The sequence below is a fragment of the Cebidichthys violaceus genome, unplaced genomic scaffold (genome assembly GCF_023349555.1).
Source record: "Cebidichthys violaceus isolate CVI_PGR_0920_01 unplaced genomic scaffold, fCebVio1.0.p SCAF_8, whole genome shotgun sequence".
Lineage (NCBI taxonomy): Eukaryota > Metazoa > Chordata > Actinopteri > Perciformes > Stichaeidae > Cebidichthys > Cebidichthys violaceus.
In genome coordinates, this window is record NW_027176964.1 from 11,998,455 (window position 1) to 12,021,547 (window position 23,093).

The window sequence follows — 23,093 nt, forward strand, 5'->3', positions numbered from 1 at the left end:
ACATTGTCTGTTGTTTATTAAGCAATGGCAAATGACACATCCACGCACATCCACAGAACGTCTTCTGGAAATGTGTATGACAATGAAACAGCCAAATGTGCAAGTATCAGCTTTTGGGTTCCGGTTTTAAATAACGGTTATAAGTGAGAAGTACAAAGAAAAAAAGTCTAACACTAGACCAAAAAAAAAAAAAAAAAAGTCATGACGACATGACGAGACGGGATGTGTCAGTTCTATCAAGGTTGACTTTCGACAATCATTCACACAACTCTCACATCCCTTGTGAGAAATGCATGGATAAAGTCTTCAGCTGTGAGACATCTCAGACTAATGCAGACAATGAAGATAACTTGCACAGCCTTTGTGCTCCTCATCCAAGCATTACAATGTTTGGCTTCAGATGGTACAGTATTCCAACTTTTAATTTTGAGAGATTGTGGTTTTACTTTTTGTATTAATATTTTGCAGATACGGGATGTCAAAATACTATTTTTTTTTCTGCAATAAATATACAAAGTGGGCAATTCTTTCTTTCAGATTCACCATTTCAACTAACTAACAAGGACACTGGTTTTTGTTTGGTTAAAACAAACAACGACTGCAATGACATGCGCTGGACAACTGGTGATCGACTTCTGATTGTACAAAGGAAGAAGTGCCTGGGAGCCCAGGGGAAAAGTGTGGGAAGTGAAATACACCTCTACGATTGTGACGAAAAGAGTGACCTCCAGAAGTGGGAATGCAAGAATGGAACAGTGCTCACCCTCAAAGACCAAGAGCTTTACATTGAGCTCACTGCAGATACCACAGCAGTTCTCTCCAAAACAATAGGGCCCAATAACCACCTCACAATTTCAGGGACATCCAACGGTGCTTGTGCAAGAACATACAGAGGTACAGTACAAAACAGTGTTGTTTTGAAGGACTTGCACTGTTCATACTAAATCATAAACATTATCATTGAATTTCAAGCACAAAAATAGAATAACGACGATGACAAATCTAGAGATTATGTTTTAAGGGAGATGATGAGGTTGTGTTGGGTTAAAAAAAAGGTACATCACTCACTGCAGGTACAAATGTTCTGAAACTAATCTTTGCTTTGTCCTCATCACCTCTTAGAACTCTATGCAATTGGTGGAAATGCTGCAGGACAGCCATGCATGTTTCCCTTCCAGTACAAAGACCAGTGGTACTCAGACTGCACTACGGTTGACTCTGCGGAAAAGACTCTTTGGTGTTCGGTTGAAACAAAATATCAAAGTGAACGCTGGGGTTACTGTCCAAGTACTTGTGAGTACTGCCTGTAAAAATGTATGTTCTTTTAACACTGCAGTGGGATCGGGCCATATTTACAATGCTAGTGTATACCTGTTGAAAATAAGTGAGTCATGAAAGCTTTTAGGAGCCAGTGTGGCAAACGTCACTATTTACATACACAAGATTTTCTTTTAAAATGAATGTTAAAAAAAAAAAATCAAAAGACTAGCTAAACTCAACCGACTCCAACAAGCCTTACTGGAAATTGACTTTTATTATTTTTCAAGCTGCACATTCACTGAGACATATTACTCTTCATGGGAGAGGAGTTAAGGTCTGCCCTAATAGTTGCTGTATTTGAAAGCAAAAATGATAGCTGCTAAAAAGGTCTTACAAGTTGCAAAATCTAGCGAGAAGATGACCAAGTTGGCAACACCGTCACAAGGTGTATGGCGTAATTAATTCTCACAGCACCTACAATATAGTGGGCCTACCACCGCTGTAAAGTTAAGTTGACCCCCATCATTTAATGAAGACAAAACATATACAGCCTTAGCAATAAAGTGTTGTACTTTGAAGCAAACATTACATTTCCATGTGTTGTATGTTCACAGCCAAAGAAGGCTGGACTATTCACCCAGTAACAGGAGCGTATTACCAGCTCAACACACAGTCAGCTCTGACGTGGTCCCAGGCTGAAGGAAGCTGCAAACAGCAGGGTGCCTCCCTGCTCAGCATCACCGATCCTCACCAGCAGGCTTACGTCACCGGTAAGGATAAAGACAGTGTTTGGGCACATACAATAACTATGTGCTATTTGTTTTTCCATTAATGGATTTGATTTATAATAGCACTCTTAATTAAGATTTTTTTTTTTTGACATTCTTAGCATCACTTGCACCGATATATCTGAATGTTGGCAAGAAAACTATTGTGTTGTCAAAATAATTAGGAACTTTGAGCCTTACTATCAATTAATGACATAGGGACAGACTCATTATTTTGTCATTTTTGTTTACCATTATCCCAAACAGCACTACTAGGTACAGGGGGCAACACGCTTTGGACTGGGCTGATCCTGGATCCAGAACATGGCTGGATATGGTCAAATGGGAGGCCTTACCGCTACCTGAAATGGGACTCAGGTAGTTTTTTCCTTTTTTCCAATTCTGTTATATTAAAGTGGTGATATATTAAAACATATTAGCAGAAAAAGATTTATTTTAAAAAGTAGAATCCAGTGTAGTGTTCAATCTGTACAAAAACTGGAAAAGTAAAGATGACACTTTGTGGTTTTACGGGGTGTTACGTGCAAGAATATAACGCAGACAAATCTGAGAGCTGATATGAGGCTGTTTGCAAAACCAACAATTACAAGTATAACCATTATCTTGTTTAAGGACATCCACTTCCTAATCCGGGACACAACTGTGCAATTGTTGATCCTGCTGTACAGTACTCCTGGCAAAGTTCACCTTGCAGCAAGAAATTTGGGTACATCTGCTACAGTGAAGTGGCCGGAATACTGCCTGCACAAGGTAAAGAAAAAGGTGTATTCTATTCGACTGTACACATCCCCTCAGAACAGTAAAGCTACACTGTATACTGTATCTGTCACTCAGTCCGTATTTCTTTGCTCCTTTCATGATCAGCTGGTGTGACAGGATTTTGTTCAAGACCCTGGATTCCCTACAATGGACACTGCTTCCACCTTAATCATACTCAGAAAACATGGTCTGATGCTCAGAGAGACTGTCGTAATGAAGGAGGGGACCTGGTCAGCATCAGAAATGTGGAGGACCAAAGCTTTGTCATCTCTCAACTTGGATACGGTACGTCAAAATAAAATAATAATAAAACAACACCTAAGAGAATGTACAATCAATAATCATTCATTGTCATGTGCTGAGATGAAGGTGACAGATCCTCACACATTTTTTTTGTCATGATCAGTTCAGTTATAGAATATGGTCTAAACAGCTGCCTTCCCCAGACGTCCGGACGCTGTTAAATCAGAACAAGAGGAAAACATTTTTGTAGCTGTAGGTGGGCACCCAGAGCTCTACAATACCTCATATTTGTACAGAGGACTAAACTATGTGTACAAACCATAGACGTATTTACACGTTTATGACACTAGTTTGAGTGTCGATGAAACAGCTACAATGTTTGCATAGCCTAGCACCGAATGATCCAGGCTCTATTCAGAAAAGAAGCATTTTGAAAATTGTTTGCTTGTCGTCTGGCCGATAGACTTAACGAAGCATAAATTCAGATTTTTCTGCATCATTGTGTAGTTATTTTTGGCATCCTTTCTATGCGTTTACTGCAATTAAATCACAGCAAAATTGTTTAGGACAGACAGGGCTGTACACTAATGCATCCCTTTTTTCTTATGAATTACAATTAACCACTACTGCCTAAACACCAATAACACAAACAGTAGTCTACAATTTTGCCTTCTGACAAATCTCGACTGAACTTTACATAGCCTATTTAAATGTGCGATTCAAAGTAACAGTTGAGTTTGCTAGGATTATTAACTGCCACTGACGCTTGATAATTAAGTCCCTTTACTATTAATAATGGCCAATTTAACATAGCAATATCACACCCACAATGGGCTACCGCTACAAAAAGTAACAAAAGTTAAACATTTCAACATAACAGAAAGCAGCCTATTCAGACAACTCTTGTCCATGATTGCCATTTAAACGTTTATATCAGGGGTCTTCAACGTTTTTCAGGCCAAGGGCCCCCAAACTGATAGAGAGATGGAGCAGGGACCCCCCACTATATACAGTATATTGTATAAAATTGTGTTTTATATTAAACTGGGCCTAGTGCCATGTATAAACATACCTTGCTATTGTGCATTCAATACTAAGCTATTCAAATAATACACAGGCTCATATATTCATGTTTTTATTACATGTGCAAGGTACAGTGAGTAGGGTGGCTGTGTCACTGCCATTTAGAAACATACCTTGTATGTAGGGCTGCAACTAACGATTATTTTAATAATCGATTAATCTGTCGATTATTTTTCCGATTAATCGATGAATCGACGGGGAAAAGGCGAGTGAATAAAAACGTGTCTTTAGTCTTGCAAACTATAGCACCCCTGCTTTACAACTGTTATTATCGAGCTAACGCTAACTTGTCATGCTTGTCAAGCTGGATCACGAGTAAACAGCAGCACCAGGAGAGCTACTGGAGGGACGTTACGTTCCTCACTTCAAAACGTAACAACAGTAGGATTCTGTAGTGACTAACCTGCTGTTGAACTCCCTTCCTCCTCCTCAAGGACTCCAACATGTTTACGTTTTAGGTGCTGAATCATCACCGTGGTGCTCCCGTGCCGTGCCATGTCGCTTTTGCATATCTTGCAATTAACACACCTTTTCGATTTATTTAGTGTGAAATGCTCCCACACCTTGGATGACTTAGGTCGTACTGATTTCTCTGCCTCCGCCGTGTGTTTCAGAACAACGTTACGGGTCTCTCCGATGGTCTTTCCTCTACGTCCGCTCTGCTCCGCGCTCAACTCAACTTCTTTTTTTTAATACTCAAACATCTCCGCGACTTATCGAGTGGCGTAATAATCGCGCGACACAACGAATCGATAATGAAATTTGTTGCCAACGCTTTTAATAATCGATTTTAATCGATTCGTTGTTGCAGCCCTACTTGTATGATAATCATGCATAGAAGCTATTCAAATTGACGTTTTTATTTTAAACATAAATGTGGAAACAAAAATGAGTGATGGCCTATTAGTAGCACTGCCATGCATAAACATACCTGTTATCTTGCATACAATACTGAACTATTAAAATAATGGACAGATTCATGTTTGGAAAAATTAATTTAAAAAAATTGTCTAATCAACCAAAACTTTTGCGGACCCCTGTAGTACCTCCGCGGACCCCCTAGAGGTCGCGGACCCCCTGTTGAAGACCTCTGGTTTATATGATCTGAAGATAACCTGAATCTCCCTTTCAGATAGCAATGTTTACCATTTTGGAAAACTCTGATAGATAGCCCCGTAGTTTATTCTCGCCTAAAGGAAAATAGGAGAATGTTGAAATAATTTTCCAGGACATTTAACTTTTTCTCTCATTTTCAATGTGTTTTCATTGACTGGAAAACGTGTCAGCTGTTTTACAGGATTTACAGGATTCATGGGTGCCCTGATTAAGTTAATTGCAAATAGTTTACGGAAAGATAATTTCTATTATCGATTTCTGCAGGATCCACTGATGAGCTTTGGATTGGACTTAATGACAGAAAGACAGAGGGACTGTTTGAATGGATTGACCACTCTACTGTCAGTTTCACTAGCTGGGAATTCGGGAATCCTGGTGCCTCCATTGATATAAAGGACTGTGTTCTCATTAGGGGAGAGGTAAGAAACAGCCTGTGGGTGTGGTGCGCATATCACCTTTGTGTTTATCCACATAACATACACTTGAGAAAGCGGTATCTTAATAATGCATTTTAATGCAATTTATCAGGCAGCGAAAAAGCTAATTTTGCAGCTAGATGTCACAGTTAACTTAATTGTACATGTGTTGGATTACATTGTCACTGTATGTATCTGTATCTACAGTATTATGTGAAATTTGTATAGTTTTAAGACTTTGGCGAGTTTATTGACATTTGACTTACCTGTGCACTGACAGTATCATTCAGCAGTCTCCACATAAACATTTAATGGTACTTTGTTGCAGAATGGGAACTGGGCTGACCGTGTGTGTGAGGAGAAACATGGCTCCATTTGTGTGAAGATGAGTTCCTCTAAACCCACTGGAGATGAAGTGCAGCAGGATGCAGGCTGCAAAACGGTGTGTTAAGTTTGTTATTTTTTTTAATCTATTTAAAAACTGTTTACCTTGTTTTCATGAAACGATCACTAAAGTTGAACTTTGGTGTAGTGCCTGAACTTCAACTTAACTCTGTAATCTCCCAAAGCTCAACAGATCTTTTTACACCTTTTACTTGGCCTTTTTTTTGCGTTTTCGTTGTCTCCAGCACAGCAAAGATCAGATAAATTCCCAATACTCTACCTGCATAGCTCCACAAAACGAGCAATATGACAAGATAGAAAAATAAAGTGCTTTTTCAACCAAGACCAAAACAAACAGCTAAAATGCAACTGAATATTACGCCTACATTTACAGGAGGACAGAAACCCAGCTTCAAATGAATGCTAATGTTTCTACTTACTATGTTATATATATATATATATATATATATATATATATATATATATATATATATATATATATATATATATATATATATATAATATGTAAGGGCTGTGTGTGTTTTAGCATTTTGTAGAGTTGCCCAAGTGGTCGAAAAGGTCTCTTTTAAAATCCATAACTCTATAGTACTTTATATTGATTTTGTGCCAAGTTTAAATGTATAATGTTTGTGATTGTAGTGATTATAGAATAGATTATAGGTTTGAACATGTATTGAAAAATTAGACAGCCATGGTAAAAGTTGGCGAGGTGTGTTGCTCTTTGCTTTTTCGCCCTCTAAAAACATAAATTATGAAAAATCATATGGTCAATCAATAATCTTTCTTCACTTTTTTTCCAACAATCCAGGGGTGGATAAGACATGGCTCTTACTGCTACTTCATAGGGATACAGACCAAAACTTTTGATGAAGCCAAAGATGACTGCAAGAGCTCAGATTCTTACTTAGCTGATGTTTCAAATGGGTAAGAACATATATTTTTGTGTTTTGAGCAACACTACATTCCATGAGCCCAAATACATTGACATTTACGGACAGAATTCAAACGGAAAAAGAGATCCCACGCTCCTAATTGTGTAAATATTTCCAGGGTGGACAATGCCTTCCTTATCAGCTTGGTGGGGTTGAGATCAGAGAAACACTTCTGGTTAGGCCTCTCGAATCAGAAGAACATTGATCAATTTGCGTGGACCAACAGAGATTCAGTGAGGTTTACTCACTGGAACGCTGAAATGCCAGGTATGGAGAAAAGTTAATTTGTCCAAAAGTGGCATCACAATTGACTTTTCACTATTTCTCCCTCGACAATGCAAGGTCACCGACAGGGCTGTGTTGCCATGAAAACTGGGGTTTTTGCTGGCCTCTGGGATGTGCTGCCCTGCACCAACAAGGAGAAATACATCTGCAAACACTTTGCAGAGGGGGGCGTTTTAACTCCTGCACCGCCCAGTCTTCCCCCTACCATGTGTGCAGACGGCTGGAATCAAATTGGATTGAGACACTATTGCTTTAAGGTGAGCCATGTCTGTAAAAAAAAGTTTTTAGTTTTGAGTTAGGGTTCAGTCTTGGGCAATATAACAAGATTATCATTTAAATGATTGGTTGGCCACGATAATTGTCTTCACTTATCCACAATAAGAAAAAGATATTCTTATGTTTTTTAATTTTTAAATGCAGCCCTTATTGTAATTGAAATGAGAGAAGACCACTTATTTATTATTAGAGTATTTATTATTTATTATTCATCCAGTTAAATTTGAAAACTGACGATAAATATTGTTGAGATATTATTCAATTGAGCTTTCTGTATTTTATTTGACAGTCAGTTGTTGACTACATGCAGACGTTAATACAACTGCTAGGATACTTGAATAATGATGGCACAAACTCATAGCGCAAGTTAGACATTACTGTGATGTTCCGGACCTTTGCGTGAGGATTTTTTTTCTAAATGGACCTTATTGATCGTTAATTGTTCAACAATACCCCTGGTGTAGAGGGCGTGTGTGTGTGTGTGTGTGTGTGTGTGTGTGTGTGTGTGTGTGTGTGTGTGTGTGTGTGTGTGTGTGTGTAAGAGCAGCGCTGTGTGCTGTGACTTATAAAGGCACACATTCAAAGAATGCAAAGACATTAAAATACAGTTTGCTTGTTGAAAGTCACACTACCAAATCATGTTGAACCTCTTTGTCTTCTGGTCAAGGTGTTTACACAATCATCCTTATCAAAGAGGACCTGGTTTGAGGCCAGAAATTACTGCAAGGCCATTGGAGGAGACCTGGCCAGCATCCACAGTGCTGAAGAGCTACGAATGCTACCAGTCCGGTACAGTATGACTGGTCACATAACAAAATTAAGAAAATACAAAACTGGTTGCGGCAGACGATGAAGGTTGGCCAGCAGAGCATGAGACAGGGCTTCAACAGGTTTTACATATATCATCAATACAACAATCATATATTGTAATCATTGTCCATCATAGCTCCGGAAGTGTCTGGATTGGGCTAAGTGCCCCTGACTCAGTCACCGGTTATGTATGGAGCGATGGATCCCCAGTAAGTTAACAGTTTTTTTACAAAAAAAAAACTGGAAATGAGTTAGCATTTTTGCACTTCCTGTTCCCTCGTCTCAAAGTCAATGTGTTTTTTTTAAAAATGAGATTTGGTTAGATGGCTGAAATAAGTTCTGTGTAGTAAGCTTAAGATATTTAACATTTTGTCCTACGATATAAATACGTCAAAACCTGAAGCTCTTACTTCTATTAAAAAAGGCATGTGCTAACAAAAACGTCTAAGTATCATATACCTGTGTTTGCTACAGAGCAACAATTTTTAAATCCAATGCAAAAATCCCATTGACTTTTTGTCGAGGGAATCAGTGCAATGCTAACTACGAAAATACAACATCCCTACAGCTCTTTATAGAATTACAAATAAAAATGTTTGTTTACTTTTGTTTACAGCTGCAGTTCCAACACTGGGAAGATGGAGAGCCAAACAATAAAAACAATGTGGAATCTTGCACCGAATTCAAGATGTCTGCGCGGGAGAGAAGTGGGTCTTGGAACGATGTGCACTGTGAAACATACAACAATTGGCTGTGCCAGATTCGTGCAGGTAAAATGAGGGAATGAAAATTCTTCATTCTCTGTTAAGTTTTTTAAGAGCACGTCACTCTTTTGTAACCTTTGTTGAAGGTTAATCATGCAAGCTTGACCTTCATAATTTCATATTATTTATTTCCTTACAGGAGTGACTCCAAATCCGCCTTCAGATACTGTCACTCCTGGTAAGTGGGCCATTTTTTCAATGCAACCACATAGAAAACATAACAAATACTCTTTTAGCCCAAACCTTATTTGCTATTGTATGCTTTAAATTTGCTGCTGCTGTTACTTCTCTGTGAGATAATCCTCCCTTAATATTTGTGGCTACACATTTTAACATCAAACTTCATACTCCAAGAACAAGCACACAGCCATGCTAGCGGCTGTGAGGCTGTGCTAAATACTAACATTAGAATGCAAACATGTCATGAGAACATGAAGATCTGCAGCTAATTTCATGGTAAGCCTAATAGTTGCTGAGATATTTTACTCAAAGCCACAATGGTGAGCCTCATGGTGGTACAAATGTCTGGAGGTCCCCAAAGTCAATAGGATACATCAACTGGAAGGTTTGTTACGATCCTCAAAGTAGAAACACAGATATTTCACTGGACAAGTGAAAACTTTGACCTGCCGGTGGCATTGGATGATCAAAGTCAATTCAAACTTTGGGAACCATGAAAGCCTTTTCAATCCATAGAGCCATGCTGCTTGCATGGCCGGAAAGCAACAGAAATGTGAACCTGCACATGTACTGTAATACATTAAATATTTCTGACATGTTTTCAGACTACAATAGGACCTCAGACGGGTGGCTAATATGGAATGGGGCTCAGTATTATTTTAACAGAAACTCCATGGCCATGGAAGAAGCTCGTAGCTTCTGCCGACGGAGGCATAGTGACATGGTAGTTATCAACAGTGAAGCTGAAAGTGTCTTTTTATGGAAACAGGTGAGGAGTGACATTTATTTTTCATTACTGACATTTCTCATTGGCCATGGCATTTAAACTCAGAACATACTACAATGTAGGTACTGCTCCACTGTGTGCCTCTGTCTGTTTGTGTGCAGATGTCCAGAAGTTATGGGTCTTACTGGATAGGCTTGAACGTAGATCTGGATAAAACTTATAGGTGAGTATGACTTAATTAGTGATTAATGGATTAAATAAAATTAGAAAAGAAGTTCAAGAAAAGTATAAAGCTATGGGACATGTAGATGATGTTACCCATTGAATAATGGGTTGTGCTGTATGTAATTTCATAGGAACATTTTTAAATAGGAATAGTTAAGGGGAGGGGTTAAACAGAACACAATTCACGGTTCGGTATACGTTGGTTTTTGGGTCACTGTTCGGAAAGTTTTTGGTACAATAGGGAAAACAAAGAACATAAGCAAAAAAAACTTTTTATTTAATATATTTTGAAAATTATGAACGTTCAACAGTTGCTCATTGGCCATAATAATTACTTTAACAGTTAAGGAACTCACTGGCATATTGTCAATAAAAAATAAATAAATAATAATGTCATGTAAATGTCACTCAATGTCCCCCGGTAATAAATAAAGTATTTCTGATTCTGATTCTGTAATAATCCATCATAAGATTCAGACCTGTTGATAATTCATTTACTGGGCTGTAGCTTATGCTCGTTCATCCAGAATAGACACAACAGACCGACTAAAATGCACCTATAACATATACCATATGCTTTAATTCTGTATTGTCTACAATCGAGTGTGGTAGCGTATACGCAGTGATAAACACTCTATAGCATTGGTTACATAGGCACAAGATGAATCTGCAGTAGGAGGCTGCCTGGAGAGAAGGACTCGACGTTTTGTTTTGTTTTGATAATTGACACATTCAGGTGTAAATTAAATGTTTTAAGTGTAATCCTGCAGTCCCCCAGATAGTCCTGTGGGTTTGCCATTATCTGCCAACCTCTTTCACATTACACATACTCAAAATAAGAATCAACATAAGATGATAAGAGTTAACATCAAAGTAGCTATTAATGCAGCTTCACTTATAAAGCAGCTAAATTATTTCTTTAAACAAAATCTGGTGGATTTTACTGCCTGGATTTAAAAAAACAGAGCTTGTTCTAGATTTTTCAATGTAAGAATGTATAATATAAAAACAAATACAATGCTAGATTGACAAAATGCTTAATATATTTGTTGGAATAACGATTGTTCCATGTTCCATGGTTTGCCCCACTCTTCCTTACTGCTTCAAGTGTAATTTACCTTTCTTTTAGTGTCTGCTTTAACAATCATGGAAAACGAGATGCAAATTATGAAGTGCTGACTCAAGAGCGCCTACCCGTAATCCATAACATAGAATGTCTGACACCTGGATATTGTAAATGTCATAATGCTCGACAATAATATTGCTGATCTTTAACATTGTTTTTGATGAAAAAACAATATGGAAAAAAAAGTAAGTGTGCCATGGATGTGTCTTTTAACTGATTTTATTGTGTTCCAAAAAGTTGGATGGATGGTTCTTCCGTGGTGTTTCAAAGGTGGGATGAAGATCAACCTTTATTCCAACGCAATGATGAGAATTGTGCTGTCATGACTTCAAGTATGGGTGAGTAACTTAAAACTGACTAATCTTCACTAGCATACTTTCATAGAATGAATTTAATAAAGAACTAATCTGAGATTTGATTTTAAATGAAAAAGTGTTTTTTTCCCCCTAATCTATTTTTTTAATATTTTGGATTGATTTACAGGGTTCTGGCATGTCTATAATTGTGGTCATGAGCACAGGTCCATTTGTAAACGCAGTGACTCACCACATGCCAACAGCACTGTAGCACCAACAGTTCTTCCAAAAGGAGGCTGTCCACAAAACTGGAAAAAATTTGACTCAAAGGTCAGAGGTCACTTTTATTTTTTATACTTGGCAGACTGGGGATACAACTGATGTTGCATGAAATAGGCCCTTAATCTGACAAAGCATTGATCTATTTGTGGATAAAACAATAAGCTGCTCTTTTGAGATATCACACAAAGCTGTTGATTTTTCCAATATAGTGTTACAGCATAATCAATAACCAGAACGAGACGTGGCATGGAGCAAAGGCACAATGCAAAGCAATGGGAGGAAATCTGGCTTCTATTCTGTCGAGAGAAGTGCAAGGTTGGTTTTATTTAACTTTTTTTTATATTTTCCAGAAAATGATGAATCCTGAAAGTGAATTAAAAAACAGGCATGACAGCAGGCAAATGAGTATGAACATTTTTCAATTCAGAATTGAAGCGTCATCTGATCGCTCTTCTGATCATCCTTTATAGAGACCACAGATCCTGAACAAGACAAGGTCAAAGAGGACCTAGAGGAAGTGCAATGATCACACTTCTATATTAATTCTGTTAAGAACGAATATTGATCAGAGCACCCTTAGATTTAACCTGTTTTGGTTATATCGTTGCAGCTGGGCGGCTTGTTATTCACTTCAGGCACAGCACCGCTGCATGCAAGGCACTCAGTGTAGAAAGTATTAAAACGATGAAGTGACATACGTTATGTCCATGTCAAAGAAGTGTGACCCTGACACACAAAACAAACTTCATAGTGGTCGCCATCTTGGATTACGGCCGTCGCAATCTTGGCTATTTGCAACCAGTGACCGATTGTGACCATATTTGAACTGCGGATGAGTGACTGGTAGCGGTAGCGATCTGTGAATCACAAGGTAGCCCACCCTAAAGCATACTCTGCTTTATGGTCTAAATTCAATCTAAATGGGACCATAATTTACAAAATGGCCATCATGCTGTATTAAGGAAGACTTGAAACTAGCAATTAAGAACATAACCTAATGTTTACAATGTTTACTAAGGTAATAAATATAGACTCCCATACAATCTGACTTGTATTTGCAACCAGAGGAGTCACCCCCGGAGACACTTCTGCATTTGCTTCACTCTTCAGAAATGCAAAGTCTACATCTAATATCCAACTAAACAAATACTGTACATCAACATTATGTTTTGCACCTATGTGACAAGAATTAACTAGTCAGTAAGAAACAATACAAGCTACGCTGTCATTTCTATTTAAATAGTCTTGGTAAATGCTCAAAATACAAATTGACAAAGTTGCAAATGGCACCGTTAAACTAAGTGGAAATATCATGAGTCTAATTCACTGGGTTGAACACGCTCAATGTGTGTGGACTAATGCCTCAGTGGCTGACATACCACAGAAACATCAGCGGCCCACCAGCCCTGCTACCAGACTAATGCTGCATCAAACAGTGGACAAACCAACTTTTTTGTCCATTATTAGAGCTCGGCACTGTCAAAGTCAGAGAGCAGGCAGCATAACTAACCAACATAACTGAAAAAACAACTAACTGAGGGGTTAACATCAAAATAAAATGGAGAAAATTCTCCAGAAAAGAAATATGCAACAAAGTCTGGTCTAAACAAAAAGTCAGAGGGCATGAGCAAGACTGTGATACACACTCACAACAACGGGTGCTACTAAGTATTATGTAAACCAGTGGCCATTCATGGGAGGTTTTCTGCTTTCTTTTGTTGTGGTTAAAGTAGACCAACACACTGATCAAGAGCTTTGTAGAAATATTTTGTTAATTTATAATTAGTTAGTTATTTATTTTAATGGGGAACAAAAAATGGTTAAATGATATGATCAATATGTGTTACATTTTCAGTGTTTTTGACTGCTAAATTGGCTGAGGCACCTGCCACAGCCCTTTGGATTGGTTTGTATAATCTACAAGGCCGTCAATTTCTCTGGACTGATGGCCGACCAATGCGATACAACAATTGGGGAAATAATGTAAGTGGATACTTTCATTTTATTTATTTTTTTAAATCATAATAATACAAGAGGGAAAATAAAATCGTTTTATTTATTTATTTTTTAAATCTTTTTTTTTTTCTGAAAATGTGACTCTTTCTCTATAGTTGCCGCTTCGCATTCATCCAATGAGACCTATGGGCCCTTCTGGGGTAAAGTATGCTACGTAGTAATGTCAAGCAATGAGCAAGCTAGAGTGTGAATGAAGAGAGGGAGCGGCGTTGGCAAAAACAAAGCAGTGAATCAGAAAAATGTAATGTTATTTTCTGACTGTTTCATGGTGATTATGTTCTAAAGCACAAATACATTAAAAAAAAAAAATTCACACCTCCTCACAACTGCACTCCACATTGAAAAACATTGAAAAACATAAAATCACAATGTAACAACCCGCTGCTTTGTATCCTACCATTGACTATATATAAGAAGTGGATGTTGTCGCTGTGACGTTACTCATTGGTTTATGGACTATGGTTTTGAAGCCTCGAGCGCGGCATTTTGGCCATCGACATCTTTTTTTTTTTTTTTTTGCAACCCCGAAGTACAACTGAACGCTGAATAAGACATTTTTAGATGACCAAAATGTGACAAAAAAACTTTCATGAACTGAAGACTTATTGAGAAAGGGTTACAGTTGAAATGGTATGTTCACACTGCGAGCGTCAAAGGCAACAAAGTGGCCAGTGTGGCCAGCTACATTATCATCGAGTCACCGTTGAAGTGTTGCTCAAGTGCCCGTTGATTATAGTTATGTCATTTAATAAGACTGGGAACTGGCTAACGGCATTTCTTAAATGGAACGGAACAGGGTGAAACAAAAATTATGATCGGCTGACGCTTCAGGTGGCCATTGTAACGGTGAAAAAAAATTTAGACCAGCTCAACTTAGATTTTCTAGTGCATCAGCCCCATCATGTAGCGTCGGGTGTCAGTTTGTAGCTTATCCAGTTTGTAGCTTCATGTCACAGGGTTCCATTGAAAATGACTTGTAGTCTGTTGCCGTGTCGCTCATAGTGTGGACGCAGCATTAGACGAAAACCCCGGACAACGCTGTGGTAGTGGCTTGTCAATCACAAAGTAGCCACGCCCCAAAGCATGCCCTGCTTTATCTTCTGTAAACTGAGGTTATGCCTCAAGTACACACAACCTTTATTTAGTGTTGTGATCAATGATATGCATCTGCATTGTTTGTAATTTTTGGGTGTATTGCTAACATTTTTTGAAACCTTGATTTTCCATTCCAGTGGCACTATAGGAGGTGGCAGTCTTTACATGACATAGATTTTGACATGGATTATGGTATGTATCATTCGATACGGCATGAAGAGGTAATACAACTTCAATTATCTACACTTTGATTATTGGTTATTTTATAAAAAAATATGTATGCATGTCTGTTTAAATAAAATGAATATTTAAATCAAGAATGTAAAGGGAATCCTTTTAGAAGTACAGTATACTGTATAGAAAGTATTGGGTGCCCTGCCATCTCATTGGTTTCGCTCATGGTGGTGATTAACAGTTACATTAGGGTTGCTTCACCATATTTTGCAAATGAGTAATTCTTTTTAACCATAGATTACTCTTTACCCCATCAACGCTGTGTTTTGTGATAGAAAATTCCATTGTGCTACATACTTGTCTACTGTGACTTCTCTTACAGTTGTGGTCAAAAGTTTACATACACTTGTAAAGAACATAATGTCATGGCTCTCTTGAGTTTCCAGTTATTTCTACAACTCTGATTTTTCTCTGATAGAGTGATTGGAACAGATACTTCTTTGTCACAAAAAACATTCATGAAGTTTGGTTCTTTCATGACTTTATGGGTTAACAGAAAAAGTGACAAAATCTGCTGGGTCAAAAATATACATACAGCAGTGCTAATATTTGGTTACATGTCCCTTGGCCATTTTCACTTCAATTAGGTGCTTTTGGTAGCCATCCACAAGCTTCTGGCAAGCTTCTCGTTGAATCTTTGACCACTTCTCTTGACAGAATTGGTGCAGTTCAGTTAAACTTGATGGCTTTCTGACATGGACTTGTTTCTTCAGCATTGTCCACATGTTCTCAATGGGATTTAAGTCAGGACTTTGGGAAGGCCATTCTAAAACCCTAATTCTAGCCTGATTTAGCCATTCCATTACCACTTTTGATGTGTGTTTGGGGTCATTGTCCTGTTGGAACACCCAACTGCACCCAAGACCCAACCTTCGGGCTGATGATTTTAGGTTATCTTGAAGAATTTGAAGGTAATCCTCCTTCTTCATTATCCCATTTACTCTCTGTAAAGCACCAGTTCCATTGGCAGCAAAACAGCCCCACAGCATAATACTACCACCACCGTGCTTGACGGTAGGCATGGTGTTCTTGGGGTTAAAGGCCTCACCTTTTCTCCTCCAAACATATTGCTGGACATTGTGGCCAAACAGCTCGATTTTTGTTTCGTCTGACCACAGAACTTTCCTCCAGAAGGTCTTATCTTTGTCCATGTGATCAGCAGCAAACTTCAGTCGAGCCTTAAGGTGCCGCTTTTAGAGCAAGGGCTTCCTTCTTGCACGGCAGCCTCTCAGTCCATGGAGATGCAAAACACGCTTGACTGTGGACACTGACACCTGTGTTCCAGCAGCTTCTAATTCTTGGCAGATCTGCTTTTTGGTGGTTCTCGGTTGACTCTTCACCCTCCTGACCAATTTTCTCTCAGCAGCAGGTGATAGCTTGCGTTTTCTTCCTGATCGTGGCAGTGACAAAACAGTGCCATGCACTTTATACTTACAAACAATTGTTTGCACTGTTGCTCTTGGGACCTGCAGCTGCTTTGAAATGGCTCCAAGTGACTTTCCTGACTTGTTCAAGTCAATGATTCGCTTTTTCAGATCCATGCTGAGCTCCTTTGACTTTCCCATTGTAGCGTTTGTGGGCGTTTGTATCCAATGAGCCCTATTTAAATGGCCTCAGAGAAGTCACCAGCTGTAGTCACTCATAATCACTCACAAGAAGTTAAGAGGCCATGCTATGAAGCTCATTTCATTGACACAACTTTCTTAGTCACCAAAATTGCTAATTCATGTTGCTGTATGTATATTTTTGACCCAGCAGATTTTGTCACTTTTTCTGTTAACCCATAATAAAGTCATGAAAGAACCAAACTTCATGAATGTTTTTTGTGACAAAGAAGTATCTGTTCCAATCACTCTATCAGAGAAAAATCAGAGTTGTAGAAATAACTGGAAACTCAAGAGAGCCATAACATTATGTTCTTTACAAGTGTATGTAAACTTTTGACCACAACTGTATGTGCTTTGTTCAATGTTAGACAAGACAATATGGGATCTCTGATATAGCTTTCTTCAAAGGAAGTAACCAAATGGGAGTGCAGATAGTAATCACAGAATGTTTAACTTAGAGGTAGTAAACCACAGGATGTGGAGATTAGGATCAGTCGTAAAATGTTTAGTGCAGTAACTATTGTAGATGTTTAGGTTAGAAGCAAAACAGATGTCTAAGTGAGAAACACACCTCCCCCCTCCCCTTCCCCTGTGGACTGACCCTTTAAAAGATGTACTCAGACTGCCACGCAGGGCTCTCTCCATCCCACAGACAACACAGGCACTCTGTGTGATGATTGAGCCTTCTCTGGCCAGAGAATAAATATTCCAAAAACAAACTTCTTTTCTCAATGTTTCTTATTTCAGTATTCAGTATTATAGGACTCACTCGGTACTATTAAATTGTTTTTTCCACCACAGTTTCTCCAGAACACATGTGCTTTGATGACTCCCAATCCCACCATTGGCATTGGGAAATGGATAAAAAGGTCCTGCAATGACACCAATGGATTCATCTGTCTTCAAAATGTTGGTGAGCCTATCCTCCGACGTTTCTCTTGAATGCATTTCCTATGGCCTAGAATGATTAATATCATATTATTACTTTTATCAGAATGATCAAAATTAGGATTTCATCAATAAAAACTTTAAAGCTTTAAAACTGTTCTGTACTGTAAGTAATTTCATTCTTTTTTTTTAAAAAATGGAAAATAATAACTGTACAGTACAGCATCTATGTAGAACATCTATAGAGATGTATGTAGATCTACATCTACATCTGTTGTAGAACAGAGCCACTGAGTTTAAAGAAAAATAAATTTGTCTAACTTTTCACCCTAAACAGATCCGTCTCTCCCAGAATCCCCTGAACCAACAATGACCGGCTATGTCACAATATTTAATGACTCAATCAAGCTTGTTTCTCAACAAATGAACTGGGATGCAGCCAAAAAGCACTGCGAAAGTGATGGTGCCAAACTGGCTAGCCTGCGAAACCAGTGGACACAGACCTATGTTGAGCTGCTGGCTTTGAATGTCGTCAAAGGTCCTGTGTGGATTGGAATGAACAAAATGGAGGTACAGGACAGAAAGCCCCTCAAACTGAAGATCCTCAAAATGATCTTGTGTATTTCTTTCTTTCAAATATAAATATTTCTAACAAATAGTCAACTCTATTTATTTTATTGATGGGTTTTATGGAGCTAAATGTGTTCGACGCTTTTGTCCATGATGTAGCATACAATCCTGATAAAGCAGCATTGATGTACTTGAGTTTTCAGACTAGAAAACAATTAACAGACAGGGGAAGAATTTCCCAATTTACTTTAAAAATAACAAAGATTACAGATTTTGCTGAAGAAAAAAAAAGAAGTATATTATGCTGAATGCAGTTTGATAAATCTTTGCTTTCAGACTGGCGGATATTTCAGATATATTGATGGCTGGCGCCTCACCACAACCTATTGGGGAAGACGGGAACCAAGCACAACCCTACCTTGCGTGTTCGTGAATGTAGACGGAAAATGGAAGACTGCTGACTGCAATCAGAACATGACCAGTATTTGCATGAAGTCTACAGGTAAGGAACATGTATATTTTAATAAATTGTTATTGGGACGCATTCCTGATTTTACTCTGTAATGTCGACATACATCCTGCCTTTACCTGTTTGGTACATGGTTACAATCATTATCATTGTATTTGATTTGATGTATTGATTGGTGTTTGAAAGCTTGCACTAAACAGTAGTTAGTTGGTTTAACTGGCGTGAATGTATCTCTCATTCACAGATGTGCCACCAACAGAGTCAAGCGCTTTTGCAGGATTTTGCCCCGACGACCCAGAAACATCAAGATACTCACGCAGAAACAGCTGGCAACCATTTAGGGGTTATTGTTACCTCTTTCTCACAGAAAGGGCAAGGTGGGCAGATGCATCTACTAACTGTGTAAGACATGGTAAGTATTTTCTATGGATGGACCGATACGGATTCTTAATAATTCAGCTGTGTTTAGCTTCAACTAAACACCTACTGTTTTTTTGTTTGGTTGTTTGTGAAGGTGGAAATCTTGTCAGCATTGAAGATCCTTCTGAGCAAATGTTCATTGAAAGCAGTATTGTAATATTTCAAGACAACCAAGCCTCATTCTGGATCGGCTTGTATAAAACTCACAAAGGTACAGTCACACTGTCTTATCTTTCATAAAAACAAACATTAAACTACATTTTGACATTAAGATAGCTAGATAGATAGATACTCTATTCATCCCGGGAAATTTGTTTGTTACAGCAGCAAAAAATAAACTTAAGCAATTAGAAAATACAGTAAAGTAATAGAGTAAAAAATTAAAATATTAAGTATAAAGTATAAAAATGCACAGTATATACAATAAAAATAACAGAGTAAAAATATTAAATATTACAAATGAATTTAAAATTAAGAAGGAAAATTATCTATATCTGAAACAAAGAAGTTACAAAATTACAGTAGCTTAATCATTTATGCCTGCTAAAAAGAACTGAAACTATGATTGGTCAACAATAAGTGAAGAAAGAATATATACATCAATATCTTTATTTCAAATATGGATGTGTAATGTTAAAGGCATCGCTCATAGTGCCACACTCGTGAGAACTTTTCACCAAGCTCTGCAGAGGCCCTCAGCTCAACAGAGTTTTAGCATCTTTCGGCGTCTTTTGATTTTATGGCCCCATTGCATCTTTAATTGACCTCAATTCCGTCAGTTTTCAGCAAAAAGTTGTTGATAAACCTGGTTGTGAACATAGTTGAGCATAAAAGGAATACTTCACCCTTGAAATGACAGTTGTATATCAATTACTCACTGCGTTTACCTTGAATTCTTAAAGAAAATGTTTTCTTGCATACCTCCACAGTGAGAATCTGAAAATGGAGTGAATCCTTGATGAATTAAAGTAAACGGAGGCCAGGTTTAACAACAGCAAAACTATATCAAAACATCTGTTAAAAAACTCTCCTTTACCCAGTCGTATGATCAGTCAACCCGTTCTCTTTCCCAACTTGTCACATACTGGTACTTTATCAGGACTTCCTGGCATCACTTTCTATGGTAAACATTGTGAATTTAAACAGAAAGACTTAAATAGATTCAGGAAAAGATCATGATTTGGGTTTAATAAAAACGTGAAACAACATATTGGTTTCACAGGGTGAAAGTCCTGTGTTGGCATAATGCATGTGTTTGGGAAGTACGGAGCATACAACTGGATAAATGAGACTTGTATTATACTACACGAGTTGTGTGAGAGTTTGTAAACTCTGATATAGTTTTACTGCTGTTAAACCTGACCTTCAGTTACTTAAATTCATCAAGGATTTACTCCGTTTTCGTGCGTTTTTGGATTCTTTGTTCACTGTGGAAGCATATGAGAAAAACAACTTTTTCTTCAATACTTGAAGGTAGTAACATGTGAGTGATTGATACACAAATGGAAATTTTAAGCTTGACGTATTCCTTCAAGCAGCTAAAAAGTAATGTTTCCCTGAGTCAAAACAGGGCTAAAAGGAGACTGAACGTTTTGTTTGGCATTCTTCAGGTAGCCAGAAACACATCTACAGATGCTAATGTTGCTCTGCGTCTGCTGTTAGACAACTGTCTGCTAAAGTGTTCACTCAAAACAACTTTATTGTGGCTTTGGGGTCAGTACACAATCAACATAATATGGGAAATGTTAGCTTATACAAGCACATTTGTAAAACTTAAATGTTGCAAAATCTTGTTTCCATTCACATTGAAACAACAGATATTAAGCAGTAAATTCAAGAAATGCTTTATCTGGTAAAAAAATAAATAAAAATACTGGATTTCTATTTGTCCCCAGGCCTTTGGCAGTGGTTGGATAAAACTGCCATGGACTACACTAACTGGAATGAAGATGAACCATCTGACAGCAGTTATGGATCAATTAAAACTGCAGATGGGAAATGGTCGACGGGGAATGGGCGGTATGACAGAGGATACATTTGCAAAACACCTAAAAGTGAGATCATCATGCTGTTTGAACTAAAGTAACAGGAATGTGGAACATATGGTGATAAATCAAAAATACATTCATAAATTGATTTTGATATTTAGAGTATAATGTAGTGATACATGATTTTGTTGATGTTTGTTATCTTTCTAGCATTACGAAAAGCACCACAGACAATTGGTAAGTTACATCTCTTTATTCTTTGTATTTCTCTAATAACAATTATAAAGTTGTTCTTCTGGCTCATCTACGTGTTGAATCTGTACAGTAAATCCTACGGTGGTTCCTCAAACCCGTGGCCACAACATTTTGGCAGCTGTGCTGGTCATTACAGCGATTGCCATAGGAACGGTCATCGCCTTGTTTCTCTTCAAGAAGTCTGGACGCCGCTTATCAATCCCTAAAAAGTTATCTACCTTTGACAACCCACTCTTCTTCAACAATGAGCGGTTCGACACCAATAACCTGGTAGCAAATGCAGAGGAGGAGAATCCTGGGCCTGTTATAACCATGTGATGTAAATACCAGCAGAATCTACTTGATTGAATTCAGTGAAGCTTTACTTAGCTTAAACAATTCATGTTTTGTATTAGTATTTTAGCCCACCACTTCTCTGACATAAATATTGTACTTTTATATCCTTTACATTTATCTGCTGGTTGTGGTTACTGATCCTTCTTCAAGGTTTTACATGTAAAATAAACAAACCGTGATTAAATCTGTTGAATCCGTGATATATAACTTTTAAGCTATGTTTACTGAGAGCAAATAAGATAACCAGGAGGAACAGCATGAGGACAACACTATTAGAGTCAGTGGACACATCTAAACCTACCAAGAGGCTGTTGGGTAAATGGCGATGTTATTGTGTAGTCACAGTTAAAACAGTTATTCAGTTTTGTTCACCGACATAGTATCATCACCACATAAAGTTCCCATGGAGAGTGTGTTTTAGTAATTCTTTGAAGTCGTGTTTTTGGTCATCCAGCAAGTCCAATATTCACTCTCCTTCTGGCTCTTTACTGTCCTGCTAAATACTCCGACAAAGCCAAGATAGTATAGTGTAAATCGTTAAGATAGTGCGGATGTTTATAAATTAAGACCATGAGTATACTTTTTGTGTTTCATTTGAGAAATTCTCTCAACACCCTCACCAGTCAATTTTACACATAAGGCCTTTTTTCTTTATGAGCAATCGTTGTGTTTGCTGGAAACACATCTCAGTGGCAAGTAGGGCTGCCACTAACGACATATTCTATCGATTAATGTGTAATTTAAACGATTAACTGTCCTGCGAAAAAATCAAATTGAACATTTCATATACATTTTGTTTATTTGACAAACTAAAGGCTATGTGTTTTATAATGCTGTACAAAACAAAATGCGCTGTCCCGGTAATCTTAACCAAAGGTTTTGTAATAAAGTATTAAAATATGCTCCCCATATTCTTACAGTCCACTTTCCCCTGTTTGCAATCAAAATTGATAGACTAGTGTGCTAGTTAGCCAGACTAGTGTACTAGACTAGCTCCGTGTGCTGCAGCATGGAAATTTGCCGTTTTCACTTTAAACACTTAGTCAATGGTATTTTTAAAAGGTAGCAGGCAGACAATATTTTGGCTGTACGTGTAAATTAAGCAGCTCTAAGGAGAAAAGTCAGCATCAACGCCATCGATACCCCTAAATCACGGCATCCCTAGTGACAAGTATAATATTTGCAGCAAAAAGCGCAGCAAGTTAAAAACTAAATGCCAAGGAATCATGGACCCAAACTCAA

General features: G+C 37.9%; 1 protein-coding gene across 1 annotated transcript; it reads left to right on the forward strand.

Moving 5' to 3' along the window:
- Positions 1-22,035, forward strand: LOC137892453 (macrophage mannose receptor 1-like). Its single transcript, XM_068737578.1, has 32 exons — positions 1-403; positions 538-894; positions 1,123-1,293; positions 1,875-2,030; positions 2,295-2,405; positions 2,661-2,798; positions 2,913-3,092; positions 5,514-5,668; positions 5,994-6,107; positions 6,879-6,994; positions 7,121-7,269; positions 7,345-7,544; positions 8,231-8,352; positions 8,510-8,582; positions 8,990-9,143; positions 9,277-9,315; positions 9,923-10,086; positions 10,206-10,267; positions 11,633-11,733; positions 11,879-12,021; positions 12,183-12,288; positions 13,829-13,956; positions 14,085-14,129; positions 15,222-15,305; positions 17,727-17,838; positions 18,151-18,383; positions 18,720-18,885; positions 19,097-19,264; positions 19,367-19,483; positions 21,168-21,326; positions 21,471-21,497; positions 21,586-22,035. Exons 1-32 carry the CDS (start codon positions 331-333, stop codon positions 21,831-21,833), a joined length of 4,371 nt encoding a protein of 1,456 aa, XP_068593679.1. The 5' UTR covers positions 1-330; the 3' UTR covers positions 21,834-22,035.
- Positions 22,036-23,093: the final 1,058 nt, after the last annotated feature.